Raw genomic sequence first — 24,784 nt, 5'->3', positions numbered from 1 at the left:
TTAACTCTGGGTGTTAGCTAAGTGAGTTATTTTTCTCCCTTCATATTAACCTCTCCATTGACCCATTTAAGCAGGTTGCAGAACATTTTATGAGAATCTTGACACCTGGAATCCTAAAAATCAATAGGCTTTTATTGTCCTGGATTTAAAGAAAAAATGTTGAATGAGGAGTTGAAAGTGGAATGAAAGTTACCTTATTTTCCACATTAAATGAAACAAATGCAGTTTTTCAACAATAACTATAAATTATTCCTTATCTTGTGTTTCTTGTTTGTTCAGATTATAACCTGTGAAAAGATGGATGTTGTTTTACTTTTTTGCACTGCATAGCTGCACATTATTGGCAATAATTACAATAATATGACTGACATATTCTTGATTTCTTTTTTCTCTTTCCAGAGAGCCTGCATTGACTTTGCTATTAGTGCAAAACCCCTCACCCGCTACATGCCTCAAAACCGACACACTTTTCAGTACCGAGTTTGGCACTTTGTAGTATCCCCATCATTTGAATACACCATTATGGCTATGATAGCTCTTAACACTGTGGTTCTAATGATGAAGGTAAGATGAACAGATATAATATTTGAGTCAGTCTGACAGTTGCAACTCCAATTCAAGTCAATATAATTTTTTTTTAAAAAAAATACAATTATCACAAGGTTGCTAGCTAGCTGTAAACAGCATTTGAGAATCATGGATGGAGTAAGCTGCCTTTGAATGAATACTGCCAGTATTGCCTAAAATGATTGAAGCATTTCTTTATGATCTCAGGGAAGAGGGGGTGTCCTTCTGAAGTCAAGTGCTTTCAACTAAAAATTATAGGGAGAGAATCTTTCTGAATGCAACTTCAAGAAATGATGTCTCAGTTTGCTTCCTTTTCTGTTTGGTTTTTTGTAAGCCTAACAGCAGAGATTTTTATTGATTTTTAACTGAATTGCTCTGTGAGATTTTTCAGGTGAAGTGTAGGATGAAAATGCTTTAAATATATACAAGCACAAAATAAATGCTCTGTCACTAGGTGATGTCTCTTCATTTCTTGGGAACTGTAATTAGAAGCCATGTCAGGTATTACATGTTAGAAATGCATCTAAAGGGATTAAAATTGCACATTTCACACTTAAATATATATTGTAGCTCTCTAAGGGATCTTCTTCTCCCACTTAATTAATGGGAGATCAGGAAGGGTAGACTTGCTCTGGATCCCTTCATTTAAGGATTATTCTCTTCAGAGGCCATGGAGTTGACCCCCTCCTTGACTTCCTGAAATCAGATTACCTACAAATTGAACTCCAGAAAGACACTAAAATTTCTTTCTTTAAAGAGAGTCTGGGCAGTAGAGCAGATATGAGTAGCAAATTCTCATTTTATCAGTAATGCTTAGAGCTTTGAGTGCTCATAATTTCATATTTTTACTTACTATTTTATGATAATACCTTCTTACTAAAAGAGGCAAATATAAACCATTCCTGTCCTCCCTGCTGAATTTTTCTTTTTTTCCATTATGGGAAGTTAACCATTTAAATCAGGCATGTCAAACTCGCGACGTCACGTGACATCGCGCGACGTATCAGAGCTTTTTCACCATTGCCGGCAATGGGGTGGGCGTGGCTCCGGTATGATGAAACCGGCCTGTGGGCCGGCAGTTTGACACCCCTGATTTAAATAAAAGTTTTCAGTACCAATGAACCTCCCTCTCTCTCTCTCTCTCTCTCTCTCTCTCTCTCTCTCTCTCTCTCTCTCTCTCTCTCTCTCTCTCTCTCTCTCTCTCTCTCTCTCTCTCTCTCTCTCTCTCAGATACTTGGAGCTATTTGTTTTTAGTGGTAACTGTATTTAGCATTCATCTCGCTATTTAGGATGTGCAAATCTAAAAGATATAGGCAAGCCTCCAGGATTCTTACATTAGCCTAACTGGCTCTTCTTTCTTTTCTCTTTTTGTTAGTACTATTCTGCTCCATATACCTATGAATTGGCTCTGAAGTATCTGAATATTGCTTTTACCATGGTTTTCTCATTGGAATGTGTTCTGAAAATCATAGCTTTTGGTTTCTTGGTGAGTAAAATGCATTCAGCATTAGATATTAAAACTCTGTTTACAGGCACTCTAGTTTGCATGCACTAAGAATGCTTAGGGATCACTCCTTGCCTGTAGGAATTGCTATCTACACATGCCAAGTTAAAATTAAAGATGTCCAGAGCTGGCCATTTTCTTGATGGACACAGAGCCTCTATGGTACCAAACCTCTAAAATACCTCTTAATAATACTTAATTAAATAATAACAGGCTGCTTTTTCACGAAACTCCAGTTGAGACAAAATTATTTACTTCACTTAACAAATTGCTCATTTGAGCATGATTTATAATCTGACCATCCAGTCCAACATTTGTTTGTCCTTCACATGTCTTTCCCTCCTGCAGAAAGTCTTTTTTTTCTTTAGAAACCAACTAGATTCCCACTATCATTCAATATTTTTCAATGCTTCCTCAATACCCAAGGGCCGTAGTGGCACAGTGGTTAGAATGCAGTATTGCCCACTGCCAGGAATTCAATCCTGACTGACGCAAGGTTGACTCAGCCTTCCATCCTTCCAAATTCAGTAAAATGAGGACCCAGATATCCTTTCTCCAAAATGTGCACTTTCCCAATAGTTTGGAAGTAGAATGCAACATGAATGGATACTATATGTCTTCCTGAATTCCTCAATTGTCTGATTATAAATTCTGGAGTGGTACATTTCTTGAAGTTATTGGAATACCAGTAATCCTTTGGCTCCTGAAATTCTTTTGAAAAGCATAGCTTTAAAAGAAAATGAAGCTGATGCCTAATGGATGTAAGGACATACAGAAAGGGTGATTCAATTTAAACTTGAATTATCCTTTCTAGCAGAACCTATATACCAGTGGTCCCCAATCTTTTGGGCACCAGGGACCTATTCCATGGACCAGAGGGGGTGTGGTTTCAAGTGCTGCCTGCATCCCATGGATGGGACTTTGCTTGTTTGCATGGCCCGATTTCTGGCATCCCGCAGCCCGGTGCTGATCCATGGACCAGGAGTTGGGGATCCCTGCTATATACAATTTTTATTCATTGGAATATTTTTTATTTGAATTGGAAACTCTGATATCAGATAAATATCCTAGATTTATCAAAAATTAGATTTGCTGGCTTGACCAAAAATCCTACACCTAGCCCAATCCTTAGGATTCAGGTGAGTGTGATTTCTTTTTTTTTATTATTGTACTAGAGCAGAAGGTGATAAAGAAAATCAGTCAGGCACCCAATTTCAAGACATAACAAGGAACCTTTAACTCTGAACTGGCTCACAAAAGCCATCCATGCACGATGTTGTAAGGTATAGTACAATCTAATGCAGTGAAGTTAAAACAAATGCATTACAGTAGATTGATGTGGACCTCATAAGAAAGCACAGGAAACTGTACCCATTTCAGTAGACTAATCAGTGATGCAAAAGTGTGAGATAGAATTTTACTTGGTTTGCAGGCAGAGAGAAATAGGGTATTTTTAAAATACATTTAAGACTATTTGGTGGCATATGCTGACATTTACCTGACTTACCAGCTTGAAAACGGCAGGAGGCTATACCTCCAAATTTGGATCATTACTGTTAGCATTTGCTCTAGGACATTAAAAGAAGGAGCTAGGGAGTCCTAAGGCCTCAGACTAGATAAGCAAAGACCTACCCTTATTCTTTGTGTATCTGAATATAGCCTGAATGATGGCAGATTTTCAAGGGATATTATTACATCTACACTTCCATTATACAGTAGGTTAATCTGCACATTCCTCTTTCTTCTCTTCTTTCTGAAGAATTATTTCCGTGATACCTGGAACATATTTGATTTCATCACCGTGATTGGCAGTATTACAGAAATTATCCTGACGGATAGTAAGGTGAATATCGTTCTCCATTACCCTCCTTTAGAGGAAGATCAGGACTGAAAACTGCATATGATGTTTCTTTTTTACTTTTTCATTTTACTGTTTCCTCCTTCTCTCTGGCATTGTGTTAAGCCGACAGTTACCAGCAGCTTCAACATGAGCTTTCTGAAGTTGTTCCGGGCTGCCCGTCTCATCAAACTGCTTCGCCAAGGGTATACCATTCGAATTCTGCTCTGGACCTTTGTGCAGTCATTCAAGGTAAAAGCTGAACTCCTGTCTTCCTTCCAAGGTCAGTGGATTGCTTAGGACAATGAATAACATCAACCATTGCATACACAATTGCAGGGCACATCCAAGCAGATATATTAGCTGATTATGGATGCCTTAGGTCAAACCATCAATCATCCACAAAAACACAGCTATGGAGAAAGAGTAATCCACACAAACTGATAGAGAAAGAGCTAGCAAGCTTTCATCCTCTTTATCCATATAAATGACCATCTCTTCAAGTTTTACAGATGTCAAATTTTTGGGAGATCTACTTTAAGAAAGATTGGATACTCTATCTGACAAACACATAGCAGTACAGTAGACTGAAAACCTTACCAGTCCAGCATTCTTTATACCACAAGCAAGACATAGCAACAAGGCCCAAACATTTTCAGGAGGATGTATGTAGTCTATTCAGGGAGAGAGGTACTCTGTTTTAAAAGACTTACAACTAATTGTCCCCACTTCTCAGATATCTCCAATTGCTATGGCTGTGCAATGCTTCTGATTCAGAAGAGGTGCTTCAGAATGTGCAACAGCTGTGTGATTCTGGAAACAGGCATGGCTACTTTGATGAGTCACAGACAGGTGCTACTCAGTTCACACTCCCACACATTCCAAACGCCTCTTTCAAATTGAATTTAAAGCCCTATTAATTGCCTGTTTTACATTGTAAAACCCAGTGGGATACAGCTTTCACTTAGGATCAAATCCCCCTCTGTCAATTCATTTGCTTCCATGTGGCTATAACAGTCTGGAGTCTTTACCACTTCATTATTAAAAATAGTATTCATTGTTCCATGGTTTCCTCAGCCTCTTCCCTCACAGCAAACAATACATCCTTGCCATACTTTTTTCCTCCTCCTGTGCAACAAAATATGCTACAAAAATTTAGATTAGATTTTTGAAAAAAAAATATAAAGTATTCATTTATTATTAGTTTTTAGTTTTTTATTAGTTAGCATATAATACTTTCATAACCTGTTGCTCTCCAAATATGCAGTATTCATCCATAAATAAAGCAAGTCTCCCTGAGACACATACAAGGAGGACTCTTGGCAGTAATTTGAAAATAATTAGCCAACAATTTCTTTCAACATCTTTTTTTTTATTTTATTTTTCCAGTCTAGCTTACAACTGTGGGATTTCTCGGTGGTTTCCCATCTAAGTAATCTTTTTTAGTTTTGGGGAAATTACAAGATTGGCTAAGTGCTTCTACCTGTTGAGGATATATTTTTCCATACTGACAGATAGTTGTATGGGGGTTAATATCTAGATTGGGTTAAAGTCAACCAAACAATTGTAAAAGCTGTCATGGTTTAAAAGACCATGCATTTAGAACAAGGAATTTAGACCCAAAATTTTTTAAAAAGCCCATAAATTATTATAATATATTGGCCAAGAAGATTACATACAGGCTAGTTTTTAACTAGGCTAGTTAAAAGTTCTGTCTACAATATTGTAACCAAAGAAAGGATATTAGAACCAAAAGATCGTGGCTCATTATAACCAAAAATGTGCTGTGAGGAAAGATTGATGACAGTCTTCCAGTCTTCAGGGAGAAGTAAACAATGTTCTGAATCACCATTAGTGGGGAAACAAACATGTGCTGATCAAGTAAACAATCTGAACCCTCATTAGTGGTAGAACAAGAAAGTGCTGCTGAGTTATTTGTTCTTTCTTTGTATTTGTGCAGATTGTTTTGCTTCTTTGTTGGTTATCTAACTTGTCTCTTCCTTTCTCAATCCTGTTGTTGTTATACTCCTCTGTCTTCCATATATATGGTTGTTTCCTTCTTCATATCTCCAATTAATTTTGTTCCTTCCTATATTTGGATGTTTCAAATCAAATTTATTATGCACAATATGTAAACATGCAGAAGTGGCTGAGGGCCTCACTGAAGACTGAGGCTTGGAAAATTTACTTGGCCATATTCATGGAGCAGGGTTTGCTTATGTTTGCTTAAGAGTTGACAATGACTTGATGGCACATAATCAATCAATCAAGGCCTATTTGAGGTTAGAACTAAAGTTATTGTATCTCCTATTTTAAAATGAAAGGACTCCATACTGTCAGATTACAGTAATCATGAAAACTGTCAGTCTGGAAGTGGTATAGGAGATTCAAGGTAAAGTATATTATTGTTTATTAGCTCTTAACTCTTCTGTTTTACTTTGTGCACTTCCTCATATATAGCAGAAAAATATACTTAGTGCCTTAATTTCCTCTGTATTTTGCTCCCATGGGTCATTTGCATGTTTGTTAAAAGAGCTGTAATTAAATCACCTGTTACTCTGCTCTGTATTGGTGCCAATATTTTTGTTATCATGTTTCTTAAACTTAGCATCATAGCCTCACTTTGGTTCACAAATCATTTGGCTCAAGGCCTTCCATCCTTCCGAGGTCAGTAAAATAAGGACCCAGATTATTGGGGGCAATATGCTGACTCTGTAAACAGCTTATAGAGGGCTGCAAAGCACTGTGAAGTGGTATATAAGTCTAAGTGCTATTGCTATTTAGTTAGTGTAAACAGATATTCTTATCTTCTCTGCTACTGCTTATTTATTACTATTTTAAGTACACTGATGTTACTGTTTTAAGCATATAAATACTATGCCTGTAATAACACAGTTCTTTTTATGATTTGCCTCTTCCAGGCTCTCCCATATGTCTGCCTTCTCATTGCAATGCTCTTCTTCATTTATGCAATCATTGGGATGCAGGTAAGCAAAAAACTAAAAAGGTCTAGGATAGTTGGTTCATCCAACAAAGAAATAACAAAATCTTGAGTCTTCCTCTTATATTAAGCTTAAGCCCCCATTTTCAGGCAGGAGGTCCATTAGCTAATCTGTAATCAAGAATATCTCAAGTACTCAGGTAGGAAAAGGCTGAAATAGGTTATTTGTAATCTAACAACAATTGACATCTGAAGAAAAGGGAGGTAAGGCACCCGCCGTAAAAGGGGGGGGGAAATGGCGGACAAAAAAAATGGCGGACAGCCTTGCTTGGCGACCCCCATGAAATGGTCGATCGACCCCAAATGGGGTCCCGACCCACAGGTTGAGAACCACTGATTTAAATCAATCATGCTATCTTTCAGTCCAATTTATCCAACACAATTGTTACTGTGATTAAATATTGCAATTGTGTGTGGGAATGACTTTGGGAGATGGGAAAGAGGCACAGCCATGAGAATGATCAGATAAGTGGCAGCCAAGCCCACAGAACAAATGTGGGCATGGCAAACACCTTAGAAGGGACCATCCCTAGTTTTTTGTGTTGTAAAGGCAATGGGGAGAAATGTACTTTCAGTCTTGCAAGATTCTGTTAATATAACCTTACAGTACCAATAAAGGAGAATATATGTAGCTCAGGGTTGAAATGAGGGGTCCTTGGTGCTCTCTAAGCTTGCTTATTTTCTTGCAGACATTTCATTACCCAAACTAGGTAACATCATCAGTGCTAGTCTTACCTTACAATAGAATATAATTAGTCCATCTGGGTGTGGGGTTCCTGTCTGGAAATATAGAAATGAGCGTTCTATATGTTGATTTGAGCTGCTGATTAAAAGGTGAGATGTAAATCAAATTAATAAATGCAATGTAACAGGTAGTCTACTGCTGATTACTAAACAATGTCTGTATGGTGACTAAATACAGAATCCCTTAAATTTGTTGGGGTTCAATACAAATGCTATACAATGTGGTTATCAAAGGAGAAAGTGACATATTATAACCAGTTAGTATTCTTAACTCTGCAAGATTTTGAAAAAATGTTTTATCCCAGCAGTATTTTTCCCCTTGTTCTGGTATCATCAACAAACTTTGGAAATATGAAAGAATGGTCAGGGCACTGTACATTTTCTACCATCCTCACTTTGCTGTGATTGCTGCGTTTTTGCTTTATGAAGTCAGCAATAATAATTTCATTTCTATGTTTTCAGGTGTTTGGGAACATCAAGCTAGATGAGGAAAGTCACATTAACCGTCACAACAATTTCCGCAGCTTCCTTGGTTCTCTCATGTTACTGTTTAGGTAAATTTACATTTATATTCACACAGGGAGCCATTTACACTTTGATATAAAGCAAAGAACTGTCTCTCCTAAGATTTCAAAAGCTTCTGGTAATGAGCCAATACTCAGCTATCTAGTTTTACAAAGCTTGTTACAAACCAAGTTTCCCTTTTTACAGACTATTTAGTACGCTTTAGTTTAAGACTGAATTGTCTTCAGCTCAGTGGGCCACAACTTTTATTTTCTGTATCTCCTTTTTCTTAATCTTTGTAAAGAACCTCCATGTTCTGAAGTCAGATAAAACTCCCTAATAGGCAGCTTCATTCCAAAGAGATTCATGAACAAAACTATTATCTTTGTTCTAGTTTAATTATCAGGCAGATTATACAACAGCCCCTCTCTCTTCCTTCAGTGCATCTACAATGTCATCATAATCTTTAAACTTGATAAACCCTTTCATTGCCAAAATGGAATTTCAGCTTCCCTATTGGAATCCCAGCTTCTAGGATGCAGAAGTCATAAATAGATCTGACTGGACTGAATCATAAATTATATAAAAGTCCTCCTCGATGTTATAACTGAATTTCAATAAAATATAGCACTTCATACCAGGTTGTATGTTCAGTATGATTAGCAAGAAGTGATATCATCTTTGGAAACCATGATGGGAATTAACTCCAGACAGCCTCTAGATGTCATGGATGGTTTCTGAATTATTTGAAATATATCTTAGTTTCTTAAATTTAAATTAAATTCTTAAGTTATCTGAAATGTATCTTTTGAAACTATCTTAAATTAGTGTATTATGTACAATAGTGGGATAATTACTGCTTTCTGAGGCTGCTGCCACTATCAGCCTGTTTGGCATGGCAGACCACGTCTGCACTATTGCCAAGAAATCTGCATGGATCCAGATGCTCACCAGGAGACAAACTCAACTTGAGGGAAAATTATCCTTTGTATGATGTTTGCAGTAGATTTTGCAGAAGAGCAAGATTTTACCTCAACTTATATATAACAAAAACCTCCTTAAATCACCCTGAAGTCTATTTTTAAACGATTATTGCTTAAACGGAGGCTTTCTGGAAGTAAGAAGGATTTGTTGAACATAGTAGTAGGCCACAAGCTGGATTTGTTTTCTTACAGAAGCGCTACAGGGGAGGCATGGCAGGAGATTATGCTTTCATGCCTAGAAGGGAAAGGTTGTGAGCCAGACACTACAGCAACATCTGGACAAAATGAGAATGAGAAGTGTGGCACAGAACTAGCATATGTCTACTTTGTCTCCTTCATCTTCTTTTGCTCCTTCTTGGTGAGTTCCTCTTTCCATTAGTCTACAGATTTATTGTTTTGTATTGTTTTCACCAGATTGATTTAAAGGATGATATGATATGATATTCTTTAGTACTATATTTCTCAAAGAGCTGTAAACACAGTTAAAGAATTTCATTATCGTGTGCAGAATTACATTGGAGCTTTCTTTTGTGCTTCCTCATTTGCTGGTCTTCTGCTTAAAGATCTGTTCCTATCCCTTTCCCCTTATTATGCATTCTTCTTGTTTCCTTCATACTTAGATGCTCAATCTCTTTGTGGCTGTCATTATGGACAATTTTGAATACCTGACTCGAGATTCTTCCATCTTGGGACCCCATCACCTTGATGAATTTGTCCGGATTTGGGCAGAATATGATAGAGCTGCATGGTATGTAGGCATATCTGTTTTTTTAATGTTCTTTACAAAATCTATTTAGATGTGATATCCAAATCAAGTACAAATAGAATGGAAATCCCCTTCTCCATCCTGCGGTTTCTAGATATTCTTATACAAAGGCCATCTGCACATAAACAACCTAATAGTCTTACTTAAATTAACAATTCAGCCAGTTTCAGCTTTTTAATTAAAAGGAAGTATATATCCTTTATGGGTTGTTTTTTATTCTATCATCACAGCTTTGCAAAGCTCTTTTAAATATGAGCAGCTGTGCACTGTACATGACAATGAAATATTCTGTAGATTGCAGTTTTCCTGCAGCAAATGATTTTTCCTATATTGACCATATGGACATACTTGTGAGCCATTCTGAAAATTGAGGTCTCATATATGTATAAAAGAGGATTTACTCATGTATGTCCAATCCCCCACCTATTTATTTTTAATTTTGTACTATATTTTGGTGTCTGCAACCTAAAAAGTTTTAAGAAAAAAAAATCTTCATAGATAATTTATGTCAGGAGTGAATTGACCACCATGTTATTAAAAACCTTCACTCATACTACCCACACATTTCAGGAGTGCTTTGGGGACATTGTTTTCCATTATATCTTCCCTGGGACATTTTGATATATTTGCCTAATTCCAGAATTCCTAAGTGATAGTTCTTAACCTGAAGTGGAACTGCCACTGGTGATAATACCTTAGGTTATCTTTTATGTATCTCAAATTTGAAAATTTAAAAGTATATTTCTTATTATCTTTCTCCAGCTTGAATTAGAATTACCTATCTGCCTAATTGTCTATTGATATTTGTGTCAATGTTCATGACTTTAAGAAAGATATAAGTCTTTTCTGGAGATATTGGAATCCTAGAATTTCATCAGATGAATATTCTCAGTTTTACCCTAACATCTGAAAACTAAATGTATTGTTTTCTGTGAATTCACTCTTCTAAATTAATGAAACCTCTTCCTTCTAAAAGATTTACACAATAAATATGTTGGCCTTTAAGAGGAGCGCATAATTAATATGGTTACTCTTCTGAACTTGTTTCCCCTGTTAAAAGCAGACATTAATTTGGTAGCCCTGGCTTAGTAACTCATCTGTAGCAAGGAAATTCATGTTATTTTCTTGAAAGGACAAGAAATGTCAGTGTCACCTTTTGTAGCTAAAAGCCATAGTGGCTGACAGTTCTGGGTGCAGTCTCATAGAAATGAAGAAAGCCAGTTTGTGGAAAAATTATTTGGGATTTAAATAAGAAGACAATAGATTTTTCCAGTTATCTTATTTTCCCATTTTCCCCTTCCCGTAGTTATTTTTATAATTAGCTCACTAAATTTGTCTTATATTAAGATTGTAGTTTTTCAAAAATCATCAGACCTTGATGATTTTTAAATTTAGGATTATAATTAGGATTATATTATAATTATGATTATATTATAATATAGGATTCTTCTTTTGTACTTTATTACTGCATTAAAAATAATACCTACAATTCTATTTAGAATACTGCCTACAGTATAATTACCATTCTAAATTAAACTGATCATTATAACTGTAAGAGTTTCACCTCCTGCCCTTCCATTGCTAGACTGTGGTGACCATAATGGAAAAGAATCAAAAAGAAATTATCTCTGACTGATACAACTATGTCTTAGTTTTCAGAGACAAAAAAACCCTCCTGGGATATCAAAAGGAAGTACTGTAGTCTAATCATCCCCTGACATGCTATTGATATAGCTATGGAGCACCTTTTTATCCTATGTGAAATTGAACTCACAGTATAGATTGATCACCACTGGGGGCAAAGGGGCAAAGTGGAAAGACAGGATTTGATGGGGGGGGGGGAACCCTGGCTTGAAACTTTGTATAAAATAAGTCACCATTTATCCACTTGATGTGAACAGTTGATTGTGCAAAACCATTTGTTCTGCTTTTTTAAAAAAAATGGATAAATCTTGGTAGAATGACTGAGTTTTATCATTCCATTATAAATCAGGCCATATGCACCTTCTTGGTGATGAAGAATTCCTCCATGGGAACATTGTAGAGTAGAGAGAATAATAGCTATATCTTCAAAGGAGGTGATTGGGCAGAGCTTTCCCTCAGCCCCCTCCTCACCCCCAAAGGTAGAGCTACGTAGAAAAAGTGCAATGCACATCTTTGGCGTTAACCAGTTGCACACAGTTCTTCTTTCCCATTTCCTGATTGGGCCTATTAACTCACCTGTGCTTCCTTTCCAGTGGCAGGATCCTGTATAAGGATATGTACAAATTAGTACGGGTGATCTCACCTCCTCTGGGCCTGGGAGAGAAGTGCCCCTGCAGGGTGGCTTGCAAGGTTTGCCTCACAATCCCCAGCCACAACCTGGCAATAGGGACATCCCATTAAATCCCGATCTCCTCCTCTCTTTTGTACTTCACCTTATTGTACTTCACAAGGGAATCCTGACTTGCTTTCCCTCGAGTTTAAAGAGATTCAAACCTTCTCAGAATCAGCAGCTGTTATAACTGGAAAAGATGAAGAAATGCATTTCAGGACCCAGCTGAAATTACACATTCATTCTCATCTTGAATGAATAACTCTGGAGGTTTTTAGAGTGTCATAGAGTAGCATAGAGAAGTTTTGGAACCATTGTTTTCTGCTTCCCCTTTCAGGACCTACATTTTTCATTTGAAATGGACATTGTATTTGGTTTTTCACTAACTTGGGAGCAAAAGAAGGGAACAAAGAATATAATTTTAATTTTAAAAACTCAAATCAGACATGGTAGAAAATGAATAAAGCTCCCCAGCTATGCCCAGAGACTTGATTTTAAAGATATTACATTGTTGGGTATGGAAGATCCATTCATCCCGAATAACATTCTGTCTGTACTTCAGAAATAGTGCAACTAGATTCAGGTTGCATCTCCTGATGATAAAACATCTTAACTTAGTCCAATGAAAAACTTATGTCAGAGAAAGACACTTGACATGGTGGGCAGGGGTTCATCTGGCTATTTGGGTTGAACTTAATAAAGCCCCTCAGTTAATGAAAAATTAGCCTGCTAAGGAAAAAGCTAGAGCAGCCAACAAACTTTTTAATTTTAGGAGTGATGAATATTTTTGTATGTTTAAATCAAATGTAGTAAATTCAAATATATGTATATATGAATATATATCTAAAAGATATGGGTTTTGCAAGCAAAAGAACAATATAGATCATTAATCTCTATGGCAAATGACTAACAAACTACAGCTTTGTTTAATAGTATTTTTTTTCTTCCTGGTCTCCTTTTGATCATCAGTACTGACAAGGGGCAAAGATGATTATGAAACACTATCTTCTATTCATGACTGTGTATTATGACAAGGTCATTTAGAATTCAAAGTTTACTAACTAAAATCTGTGTCAAATTCACCTGCAAAAGTCCATTTAAAAAGAATGAACTTCTGCTTTCTCCTAATTGAAGAGCTGCTTCTATGAGATTTTTTTCCCAGCCAAGAAAACCTAAGTATTTCTGCACCATTTTCATGATATAATTCCTTAGGTCATCTTTCATGATCCTTCATTGCTTGCCTGCCCAAAGTTTCACCAAGAAAATATGTTGTACAACCTCTAGATAAAATAACTATTCAGATTCCACACAAAAAAAATCCTTCCAGCCCACATTGCTTCCTCGCAGTTTCTTTCCAAGTAAAACTGCTTTCAGCTGAACAGTTCCTAAAACTATTATTCCAAAATAATATATAGTTTCTTCCCCCCACCTGGCCATCCCCATTTCCTAAGGATCCATCAATATGTGAGAAAATTGCAATGTAAAGCACTCTGAATTTCTGGATCTTAAACACATTTCAACTTTTCATAGCCAAAGATGAGATGTTGCCCTTTTGAAGTATATTTGTTCAGTTTTGCTTTAGAAAGAATTAAAACGTACTAATTATCTTCCATAGTGAGCACCACAAGCAGCAGTGAGCATACCCACAGAGAATCTTCCAAATTAACTTTGGAAATAGAGAACTGTCCCTATTTCTCAGTAATAGCATAGCATAATTAAGGAACCATGAGCAAATTAAGTTCACATAGTCTTCTGCCTCTCCTACAGTGCTCGGGTTTTTTTGTCCTAAATTCACACTGACTTGCAAAAAAGAAAACTTTCCTGAATTTGATTACTTGCCCAGATAAATCAAGACAACTGAAGGCCTTTGGACAATTTCCTGTGATTCATTTTTACTGTGCATTCAGCATCAGAACTATTCTAAAACTTCACCAGCATTTGGAATTTTTCTTATTTTTGTTTTTTGTTTGTTTGTTTTCTTATTGTTTTTCTGTAATTGAGAAGATCCAACCAAACATGTCATTGCTACTTCTTTCACCAGCATCATCACAATTATATTATTATTATTATTATTATTATTATTATTATTATTATTATTATTATTATTATTATTATTATTATTATTATTATTATTATTATTATTATTTACTAGAATGCAACCATTCAATAAAGACATGTCAGCAATATTGACATTTTGGCACAACCATCATTCTCCTGGCCAGTTCTTCATATCTGCAAATCTATTGCCAAGTTTTGTTTTAACCTGGTTTTGCTTTCCCCAAATCAACTATGAAGTTGCTGAGCTATGCACTGATGAATCTCATTTGTGTACTTAATAAAGCAGAAACATATTTTTTAATACTTCAATCATTTCATTTTACTTTCAAGAGAATTTGCTGCCAACCTCCCATCCATGTATGGATTTCCAGTTCTTCTATGAATGTTCTAAATGTATATATATTTGCCTAAATGTCTTCCTAAATTATTTACATTTACTCCGCCAAATGTGTATCTGTGTGTGTGTGTGTATATATATATGTATATATATGTATATATATGTATGTTTGAAATCAGTATCAGTATTGCTGATTTCAAATGTCCACACCTGGGATTCCAATATTTAAATTTATCAAAGACATATATGTATGTATATGTGTGTGTGTGTGTGTGTATAATGTGTGTGTGTTTGTATACACACACATACATACATACACACACTCATACACTAACTCACACAAACACACACACACACTATATAAAATTAGTTATCTTTGATTTGAACAGAAAAATTAATTAGAACACACTGAAATATTAACTACTAGATTTATGTCCCATGCTGATTTAATGTTTCTAACTATGCCATGTTGATTAAGCTATGCCATCTTATAAATAACAAGTGTTTGTCTTTTTATAATATGTTGAAGAGTAGTATGGAAAGATTCTAGGTTAATGAAAAATCTGCCAACCTCTTTACTTAGGTAAATATATTATTTGATTTTGAGAACTAGCTGGCTTTCTGCTGTATCAAACATTTCCTCAATTTATTTCATTTTTTATTTAATTTTATGACATTTTATTTGTATGCCACCCATTCCCAAAGGCTCTGGGAGACTAACAATTACGATTTAAAATTATCTGTATATATTTGTATCTCTTTAGGCACCTACAAATCAACTGATTTGCAAATATTGTTCTTAATCTTTTTCCTGGGTAAACAGCCATTAGCTTGAAAGAGAATCCTAATGATAGGGATTATGCAGAAAAGTCACTCCAGGAAGTCTTGCTGTGGATTTTTTTACCATTCAGATTTCCCTTTTTTCATATTTGTGCAAACTATGGGTGAAAACAATTGTGCAAATAATTGTATGTGATTATGTCTCTTGCTTAATATATCTGAAATACACAAATGGAATAGATACAGAATTAATTCCATTGACATGATAATTATCTTCATGTAAATATTATAAACTTACATTTATTTTTCAGTTTTTGACCTGATATTGAAAAGTTTATACCTCATAAACATTCAGTGCTGTTGCTGCTTAAAGTTTAATCCATAGGATGTTAACCTTTGCTCAGTAAAACTGATCTGTTCTGTAAGCCTCTCAGATGCTTAAAAAATATTTAAAAGTGCAAAAAAGAAAATGAAGGAAAGATATAAAAACAGAAAAAAAAACTTTCCCCTTCATCCCCATCAAGTGTAACTGATGTTAACAAATTATTACTATATTTTATAATACAACCAAAAACCTCTTCATTCCATACTTTACCCCATTCTCTATACTCCTATCTCTCCAGCCTCATTTCACCATATTTATCAGCAAGGGTTATCAGAAATAACATAATTATTACAAACTATATCTGTTATACCCAATTTGAATTTTTTTTCCATTTGAACAGATCCGCCCTGTTTCCTCTCTTCAAATAATCAGTCCTATTACAATTAAACTTTCTCAGAAACAACAATCATCATCTAGTCCCAATCAAAAAACCATTAAATAACATCTGAAATAGCAACCCATTATTTTAACCTAGAGCAGATAAACCAATTCTGTACTCTGTCCTGTTTCTCCCAAAAGTCTTTAAATTCCTTACAGAAAATTCTGACATCTGCTTTTTCATACTCGCTTTGTTTCTTCTCTCAAAATTCTTGTCAGGCCCCCTTTGTAATTCCACTGTGGCAACTCCAGCATTTCCCTTTTGTAAATCCAGTATAAAAATAATCCACATTACTCTTCTGATTTATTGATTGTTTACAGTTTTTTAATTTTTAAATCATTTAATTTCATTTGTAAATCTATTATTTTCATGTCTTTCTTGTAGGCTGTAATTTTTAAATCCACCTATAAGTCAATTTCAGTTTTGATGCAGTCCATATGGTTAGAGACAGATTTTTTTAAAGCTTTTTTCTTTCTTCTCTGCAAACATACCCATTTTCACACTTTTTAAATTTTGTTCCACTAACATATATACTCTGATTCACTAACATTTATACTCTGATCTTCTCTTTCTTAAAGATGTTACTACAAGATCTCTTGGCTATGATTTGTTTCATGCTTCTCTAGAAAATTATATGCAGTTCTTATTTTAAAATGTTTCACTACAAAAACTACCAAACCTAAAATGAAGGAAAAAAGAAATCAAATTTTAAAAATAGGTCAAATTTAGTTGTGAAGAGAGATATTTTGGAGGCATTTTAAGAGCATTTTTTTCTGAAATAAAAAGCAACTCAATTAGACATTCCTCATGTAGGATATTTTCAAACAATATATTTTAATGCATTTTAATAGCTGCATACAAGCCATTTTGACTACCATTTAGCAGAAGACAAACCTAGAAATGTTAAGGTTGAAGAAAGTAATAGGAAATGGACAATTTTGAGTTGAATGGAAAACACAAAATTATTACACATTTTATAAAAAAAATAGGAGCAATTAAATACATAACTTGTAGCTTTAACAATTATGCCTCTGTGTTAGTGAATCTTAAAAGTAATACAAGAGTTGAACAAATAGTAAACAAAGATCATCATATTTTTCACCTAAAAAAGGACTGAAAAAACACCCCCTTTTTAGGTGAAAAATTGTTTAATACTGCTTAATAGCCAATGTAGGTCATCCAAATTTATTTACATTGGATCAGTCACCCAAACCCATGCAAGTCTTGTCTTTTCTTACATCACACTTTGTATATTGTGTTTCCCTTCTTGAAAAGAATAAAGGAAACCTTTATTTTTTTTTCCACAATACTCTACCAAGCTTAGAATAAGGATTTACAATGAAGCTTCCAAGGCAAGAGACTAGATTTTAATCTGACCTCCTTTTATACTGAGTAGAGGGCTGAATACAGAACCAGCGACCCACAAAACAGGGAATACCAACCAACAGAACTGAAGCCTTAAGGCAAAACAGCTGCCTCTGTCAAGACTCTTTAAACTCCAACTGGGTGAAACTTGAATTCGCATGTGGGAGGAAATGGGAGGAGGGCTGGAGAGCATGGCATGTCAAATTTTCTTCCTGCATTTTGTTTTCTTACACACTTGGCATGCCTTTGCACCAGTGCATGGTGGGAACGTGCTCCATCCTAGCACTAGATGGAAGCAAAGAGACACATTCCTTTGAGAAGTGGCCACAGTGGACTTCCCTCCTATGCAAGATGTTGCTTTCTTCTTGCATGGACACAGCCAGAGAGGGAGGACATGCCACTTCGCTGAGGTATGAACCACCATATTCCAAACAACGCCTTGTTGTGTATCTTGATTTATAACACTTAAACACAGCCCTGGAAATTACAAGGGGCACGTACTACACTTGAAAGAACTGGCCGTAAAAACATCCACAGAGAAATGGAAAGGCAGGCAGTTCGTATTGGTGGCGTTCCTGGGTCTGTGTTAGGGGTGCTATAAATCACATCAGCACAAGCTGTCGTGTATGATTTACATTGATTAATGGGTTTCCTGTTCTTTTCCTGTTTGTCTTTTTGTTTGTTTGTTTTTGTTCTCTCTCTCTTCTGTTTCCTATATTCTGATTTATTTGGGTCTTTTACCTCTGGAATGCCTTTATCTTTTGTTTTTCTGCATCTTGCTTCCCCCCCCTCCCCATTTCCTTTATCCTCTCTCCTCCTTGCACATGAGCAGTGGCCGCATCCATTACACTGAGATGTATGAAATGCTGACTCTCATGTCCCCACCACTAGGCCTCGGGAAGAGATGTCCCTCCAAAGTTGCTTATAAGGTAGAACAACCCTTCTTTCCTTTATGGGCTTCTGATTAGCAAGAAATGGAAAAGGAATAATGGTAATGGGGTGGTGGGAGATAAAAGAAGTGTTTGATGAATTCCATTATTTCTTTGATTTCATATTGTGTTCCTATCTTAATATTTACTGGTGATATGTTTCAAATCCTTATGACTCTGTTTGCAATAGCATTATAAAAGAGAAAGGCCCATTGATCAATGCAAGCAATGTTGAAAGTTAGTTTTTGTGTAGGCACACAACATTGTGAGGGCAGATCCAAGAGAAACAAGATTGGTAGCTGTAATGTAAGGTAACGAATACTCAATAATTTAGTTTTGCACAGAGTATTATGATTGATAGGACATCTGTTCACTTATTCTATTGACTGCGAAAGGTAAGGGGTGCAGAATAAGATTCAAAAGGTTTTTGTTTAGCATTAGAGCAAATGTGCTTTATGCATACAGATGTGGTTTCCATCCAGCTATTTCAGTAGAAATGTCCCAGCACTGAATATGAATCCTCTCTGAACCCACGGAATATCTTTCCCATTTGGATTAGACATTTTTGGCTAGTTGGGCTAAAGTTCAAATATAAGGTAGTTTATACCAATAGGATTAACTGTTTTAGAGCAAGTGCTCATGACATTAAAGTCATTTACACACTTAAAGCTATAAATGTATCTGGGAATATGCCCCGTGTTTTATTACTGAGTATACAGAGTCCCTCCAAAAATTTCCATCAGCAGTACTTAGGAGTTTGTTTGAAATGGAAAATTGTTAGCTACATGAAAACATTCATATTAATAACATCTAATACCTTTTAATGAAATTATCGTGGGCTGACTGCTTTTAGGAATGCAATCCCCCTCATGCTACTTAAGGGCCAAGTGCGGCTCTCAGTTCAAACATGATACCATACTTTTGATATCTGAGATTGAACTGTAATCTGTATAAAAGTCTGAACTAAGCAAAGACTTTGGAGTACGACAACTGCATCAGAAGAAAATGAGAAACTACTTTAAAAAGGGCAACTTCTTCCCACTGATTCATGGAAATATAAAATGGAGCATGACATGCTCATTAAATTAAAATCTTTTCAGCAGAGCTTTTGACTTAAAAAAAATTTCTACAAGAGTTGCTTTGACAGCCTGGAAGGCAAGAAGTGATACCCCTGAAGCTGAGCTGGAGAAGGTGATAAGCTGTTTTGTGACTAGTGTGATAATACTGCATCCAATAGGTCTAGCAACTTCAAAGTAATTTGCAGGACACGTTCTTGCTATGTGTATCATTATAGGAAGTAAGAGATTAAATGGGAAAATGGGTCCAGTCTATTCTGGGAAAAGTAGCAGCCTGAAAATATTGGGGCATAGGTCCTTCTGCCTGAGGATTCTGTGCTAATACCTCATTATTCATATAATATTGAGGGGCTGGGTTAATTCATTTCCAACTCAGAGATAGATAGATGTAATGGAAGCTGCACTGAAGCTAAGATATTCTCTCTCTCTCTCTCTCTCTCTCTCTCTCTCTCTCTCTCTCTCTCTCTCTCTCTCTCTCTCTCTCTCTCTCTTTCTCACACACACACACACACACACACACATTTATTTATTTATTTTTGTTTGGGGATACTGTGCCTACATTTCTGTTTGGATATAACTGTTCCTCATGTCTCTTGAGTTTCAGAACTTATAGTAGAAATGTTAGTCTGAGGTCTAGTTAACTGGGGAGAGTTTCATTGGTTTTGTCCTTGTCTTCAGGAGTTGGTATGCAAAATGCCAGATTACGGTATTGGTGTTTGGCTGGTTTGGTTTATCTCCACCTTTTGTATAAAATGCAAAAAGGACTTGAGGATGTGGCAGTGATGTTCACTTCTTCTCATGATTTCAAGTCAGCAGAAAGGAAAGTAGCCACGGTTCACTTCCAATGGGCTCCTAAGCATTTGAGGAGTGAAAATGGGGGTGATGTGGAAGTGATAGTTCGATTTCAGTGGTATTTGTATCATGAAAGCAGAACAACTGTATGGGAGGAGGAGGTTAAAAAAGTAAAGATGACTGTGATTGAAACTGTGTCCCTTTTTGATACAAGATAGTCCCCAACTTATGTCTATTCATTCTGTGACTATATGAAATTACAATGGCACTGAACAAAGGGACTTATGATCTGCACCCAAAGTTATGGCTACTGCAATGCCTCCACAGTCACAACATTTGGGCACTTGATAACCAACCCACCTTTACAATCAATTGTAGGGATGCTGCAGCTGCCCCCACTCACTTATTCCCCCCCCATGGGAAGAGGAGGAGGAGACCTATGGTATACGACCTAGTAGGGTGGGAAGCTGTGCAATGGGTGGGGAAAGGCCAAATGTGATCTGGGGAAGTGCTGCAGTGTGGGCCTGTCTCAGGCTTCCCAGAGCCCTCCCTACCTCCTGAGGCATTTCGTGCTCTGCTTAATGACCCACACAGTTGTTTAACGACTGCAATGGCAAAAGCCGTGTTTGTAGTAATTAGGTGAGAGGATCACATGGGTGCCTCAGTTAACAACTGTCATGACTTACAACCATAATTCCAGACTCAATTGTGGTTGCAAGCTGAATGCTACCTGTATATAAAAAGGGGGGGTTGGTTATGCAATTGCACTAAGCATCTTTACTTTTTTTGACCCCGTCTCCTAATACTTCTGCATGAAAGTTCTGGTTCAAATGCTTAAATATTAGGATTGCAAACTCTGGTTCTCTAAATAGTTATATGGGATTGTCAATTTTCTGTATTATCCAAGATTTTAGCTGAGGGCAACTTACATTCAGCTTTGTGCATGCCACAATGGTGCCATTTAGTTTCAAAAGCATAAGGCCCTTTTTTTTAGATTCTGTACACATGGAAACAAAAATATTCCCTGAGTCTTAATCTCACAAATCTCATTTTATGATAGATACCGAAATCTCAAGAAAGAGGGTGGTTGGTGTGATGGGAAGAATAGCATAAGAATTGACAAAGCAATATATACACTCTGGGAAGTGGATTTGGCCATTTCGTTTTCCCCTTCAAGGTTCAAAGGAGCATGACCCATTCACTCACTCCTGACTCATCAATTTCTCTTTATTTTCACTTTCTCTCCTCCCTCTTCAACTTCAGATAAAATGGAACCATTGCATGGGCAATCATTTGCTGCCAACAAGACCTCTTTTGAAGGAAACTCAAAAAGGGGGCGCCAGGATATAGCTAAGAGTTCTGAGTTTATTAAGTAAAAAAAAATGGTTCTTAAATGGGAGATGCAGAGGTAAACTACAGTGGCTTCTCCTTTTAATGGAATCAGGGAGTTTGGATTCTTTTCCCACAATCACAGATGTGATTGTGAAGGAACCTGATCGGTCATCTTGTCCGTCTTGCTCTAAGTCAGTAAAAGAACACATATCCTTGGCAAGGTGAATAAAAAAGGGCAAAAGACCACGCCGAAGGGAATGGGATAGGTTGGAGGGGATGGGGGCGATCCTTGCCCTCCTTTTTGGCTGTTCTAGTTTATGCATTTTAAGCATTTTCCTTTGTCTCCATGATACAGTTTTCCAAACTGTTTTCTGCCTGATTCCCCTCTCTACACCTGTTTTATGCAGAGACTGGTCCTGATGAACATGCCAGTGGCTGAAGACAACACGGTGCATTTCACTTCCACCTTGATGGCATTAATTAGAACAGCTCTTGATATTAAGATAGCAAAAGGTAGGGGTCCGGGGATAAATGGGAAAGTAAAGTAAGGAAACTGAAATAGTCAAGAGTTAAAATGTTATTTTGAGGGGGAAAAATGGACAACTTCCCAAGATCAATTAACTTGTAATCTACATAGACCTTATGACTCAAAATAATCTGATTCTCTAAGAATAATTTCATGTCTAGTTTTTTTTTTCCAGTCATGAGAAAAAAAATGCTGCTAAACCAACTCTGCTAGTGTAGTGCATGAAATAGGAAACAAGAAATGAAATAGGAAATTTCAGAAATTTACTAATTGTGTAATGGGAATCTATTGTCTGACATCATCAAAATTTTCAGAGGAGAATGTGAAACAATGAAGAATTAATGTGTGCATACATATATTATAACTATCTCATCTGATCTGCAAGGATACTACTGATAGATTAATTAATTAAAGATTGAGGAGTACTGGTTTGGATACTTTGCTAAATTTAAGTCTTGTTGGTATCCTCCAGGACTTCACAGATTTGGCCCTTAGTAGCCAGTTGGAATTAAAGAAGGGTTCTTATCTCTGGTGTCATTAAGCTTAGAGGAAGTTGGGAAACAAAATGGATAAATAATGAGTCCAGCTCCCTTGTTTTCTCTTTCTCTTTCCTTCTCTTTCTCTCTACTTTGTTTAGAGTTCTTTTGATCTGCTCCCTTATAGGTGGTGCAGACTGGCAACAGTTAGACTCTGGGCTCCAGAAGGAGATTCTGACCATTTGGCCTCACCTTTCTCAGAAGATGCTAGATCTATTGGTACCCATGCCAAAAAGTAAGTTATTGTTTAGGAATTAGGGCTACCAAGTGGCATTCAGAAAGATAAAAGAAGCAAGACTCATCTGATTTTTAACAAAGAGAAGGAATTTAATATAACCAAATTCCTCTTGCTAATCCACATTATTTAAACTTTAAGCCTACTTTAAAAAGCAGAAAAAAGCAGAAAAAAATACATGAAATTACAAATGCATTCACATGTAAATAATATTCAGACACATCACTCCTTTCACAACTTAGCTTTAACTACCAATAGCCTACCAACATTATAAAGATTATTCTGATATTGGGATCAACTATTAACCTTTTTAAAACATGCTATGCATCACCAAGGCATCATTCTGTCTATGATCAACAGCTCATCTAAGGGCTACTAGCTCCCTCCAAATTACAGGGTTTGAAAATTCAGAGCCAAGCTTATAAATATGTGTTCTTTTTTGCCCTAAAGATGTGCAAGATTGTATATCCCTGATTCCAGTTCTTTTAGCAGAGTAAAGGGTTCTATTTTGGTTAACACGGTTACATCTTTTACTTCCAGCTACAGACCTGACAGTTGGGAAAATCTATGCAGCCATGATGATAATGGACTACTATAAGCAGAGCAAAGCTAAAAAGCAAAGACAGCAGCTGGAAGAACAGGTATGGTTCTGCCAGAAGAAAAATATAAGTGATCTTGTTTCATTGTGGGTTAAAATCCAGCCATTCAGATTTTCTGGCAATTAGATTTGTATGAAGAGCACTAATAGAGGATGTGGTAGTTTATCTGCATAAGAATTAACATGTAATCTATGATGCATGTAATACACTAAGGATGATTTCCAAGAATATATAAAATTCTGCTGCAGTTTCTGTAGGGCTGCCAATAAGAATCGTTGTAGCAAGATAGAAGATGATGCATATTTTTGGTAAAAAGGAAAATGCAATGGCAGGATTCTTGATCTGACTGTTCTCTTTTCCCACATTTTTATGCATTCAAGGAGTTCTTTTTATAGGAGTCTGTACAATATGTGTATCCTTAACTTCCCTGAGACCCCTTGCATACCATCAGCTGTGCACTCCCTTGGCTTCCTAGAGTATTTGTTTGTTGCTACTATGCGAATACTCTCCCTTCCCTTCTTTGAGATGGCCAGTGCTTGCTTGCAGGTCGCAGTAGGGAAGCAATATATTGGAACTTCATCCCTTCATTATTTTTCCCCTCACCAGCAATGCTTTTGTAGTGAGCTGAAAAGTAGACAAGCAAACCAACAGCAGGCCGCTGTCCATACAAACCCATTCCAGCAAGAAACAGCCATGCAAAGCAGCAGGAAGGCAACAGGGAAAGATGATAAAGTACCACAGAGCTTCAGTCCGGGAGGGATGATAAAACTTCAGGAGCTGAGATGGTGGAAATTTCCAGCCATGGGGGCCACCAGGGAGTTCTAAAGAAAATGCTAAAAATCCGCTTTTGCGTTGTTTCTTCTGGAGGAATGGCACAGGTCTCAGAACAGCACAGCCCTTGCATGTGGAATACAGCACTTATTAAAAATACAGCACTTATGCAAAACAGTTCTTTGAATATAGAGAAAAGTGGTAGAAAGATGTGGGGAAAGTGGAGGATGAAGCTATGCTATGTAATAAATTTTCACAAGGAAAGTAATTGAAGTGATTTGTATTTGCTAACCCAGCAGTGTCTCATTTAGCTTACATAAAATTACTGGCACTTTCAATATTATTTTCCCCTTCCTTGGGAGTAGAGTTTCCAAACCTATTGCCCTCTAAATGTGTTAGAGTGTAATCCTCATCAGATCTAGCCATTATAGGCACTGAACACGCTGGAAGTTTTAATTCTGTAT

At 36.5% G+C, this 24,784-nt stretch overlaps 1 protein-coding gene across 3 annotated transcripts in view; it reads left to right on the top strand.

Moving 5' to 3' along the window:
* The window catches only part of CACNA1E (calcium voltage-gated channel subunit alpha1 E), a 291,680-nt gene that overhangs the window by 241,591 nt on the left and 25,305 nt on the right, over positions 1 to 24,784 (top strand). For all 3 annotated transcript variants that reach the window (XM_015813135.1, XM_015813134.1, XM_015813132.1), the window contains 12 exons: positions 400 to 564; positions 1,943 to 2,053; positions 3,831 to 3,914; positions 4,035 to 4,160; positions 6,830 to 6,895; positions 8,116 to 8,207; positions 9,333 to 9,498; positions 9,761 to 9,888; positions 18,357 to 18,453; positions 22,061 to 22,166; positions 22,843 to 22,950; positions 23,491 to 23,591. In XM_015813135.1, the coding sequence (XP_015668621.1) occupies positions 400 to 564; positions 1,943 to 2,053; positions 3,831 to 3,914; positions 4,035 to 4,160; positions 6,830 to 6,895; positions 8,116 to 8,207; positions 9,333 to 9,498; positions 9,761 to 9,888; positions 18,357 to 18,453; positions 22,061 to 22,166; positions 22,843 to 22,950; positions 23,491 to 23,591 (1,350 nt within the window). The remainder of the gene's footprint in view (positions 1 to 399; positions 565 to 1,942; positions 2,054 to 3,830; positions 3,915 to 4,034; positions 4,161 to 6,829; positions 6,896 to 8,115; positions 8,208 to 9,332; positions 9,499 to 9,760; positions 9,889 to 18,356; positions 18,454 to 22,060; positions 22,167 to 22,842; positions 22,951 to 23,490; positions 23,592 to 24,784) is intronic.

Source organism: Protobothrops mucrosquamatus, unplaced genomic scaffold (genome assembly GCF_001527695.2).
Source record: "Protobothrops mucrosquamatus isolate PMUCROS unplaced genomic scaffold, P.Mucros_1.0 scaffold140, whole genome shotgun sequence".
In the NCBI taxonomy this organism is placed as follows: Eukaryota; Metazoa; Chordata; class Lepidosauria; order Squamata; family Viperidae; genus Protobothrops; species Protobothrops mucrosquamatus.
The sequence above is the reverse complement of the archived record's forward strand: the minus strand, read 5'-3'. Positions and strand labels throughout refer to the sequence as shown.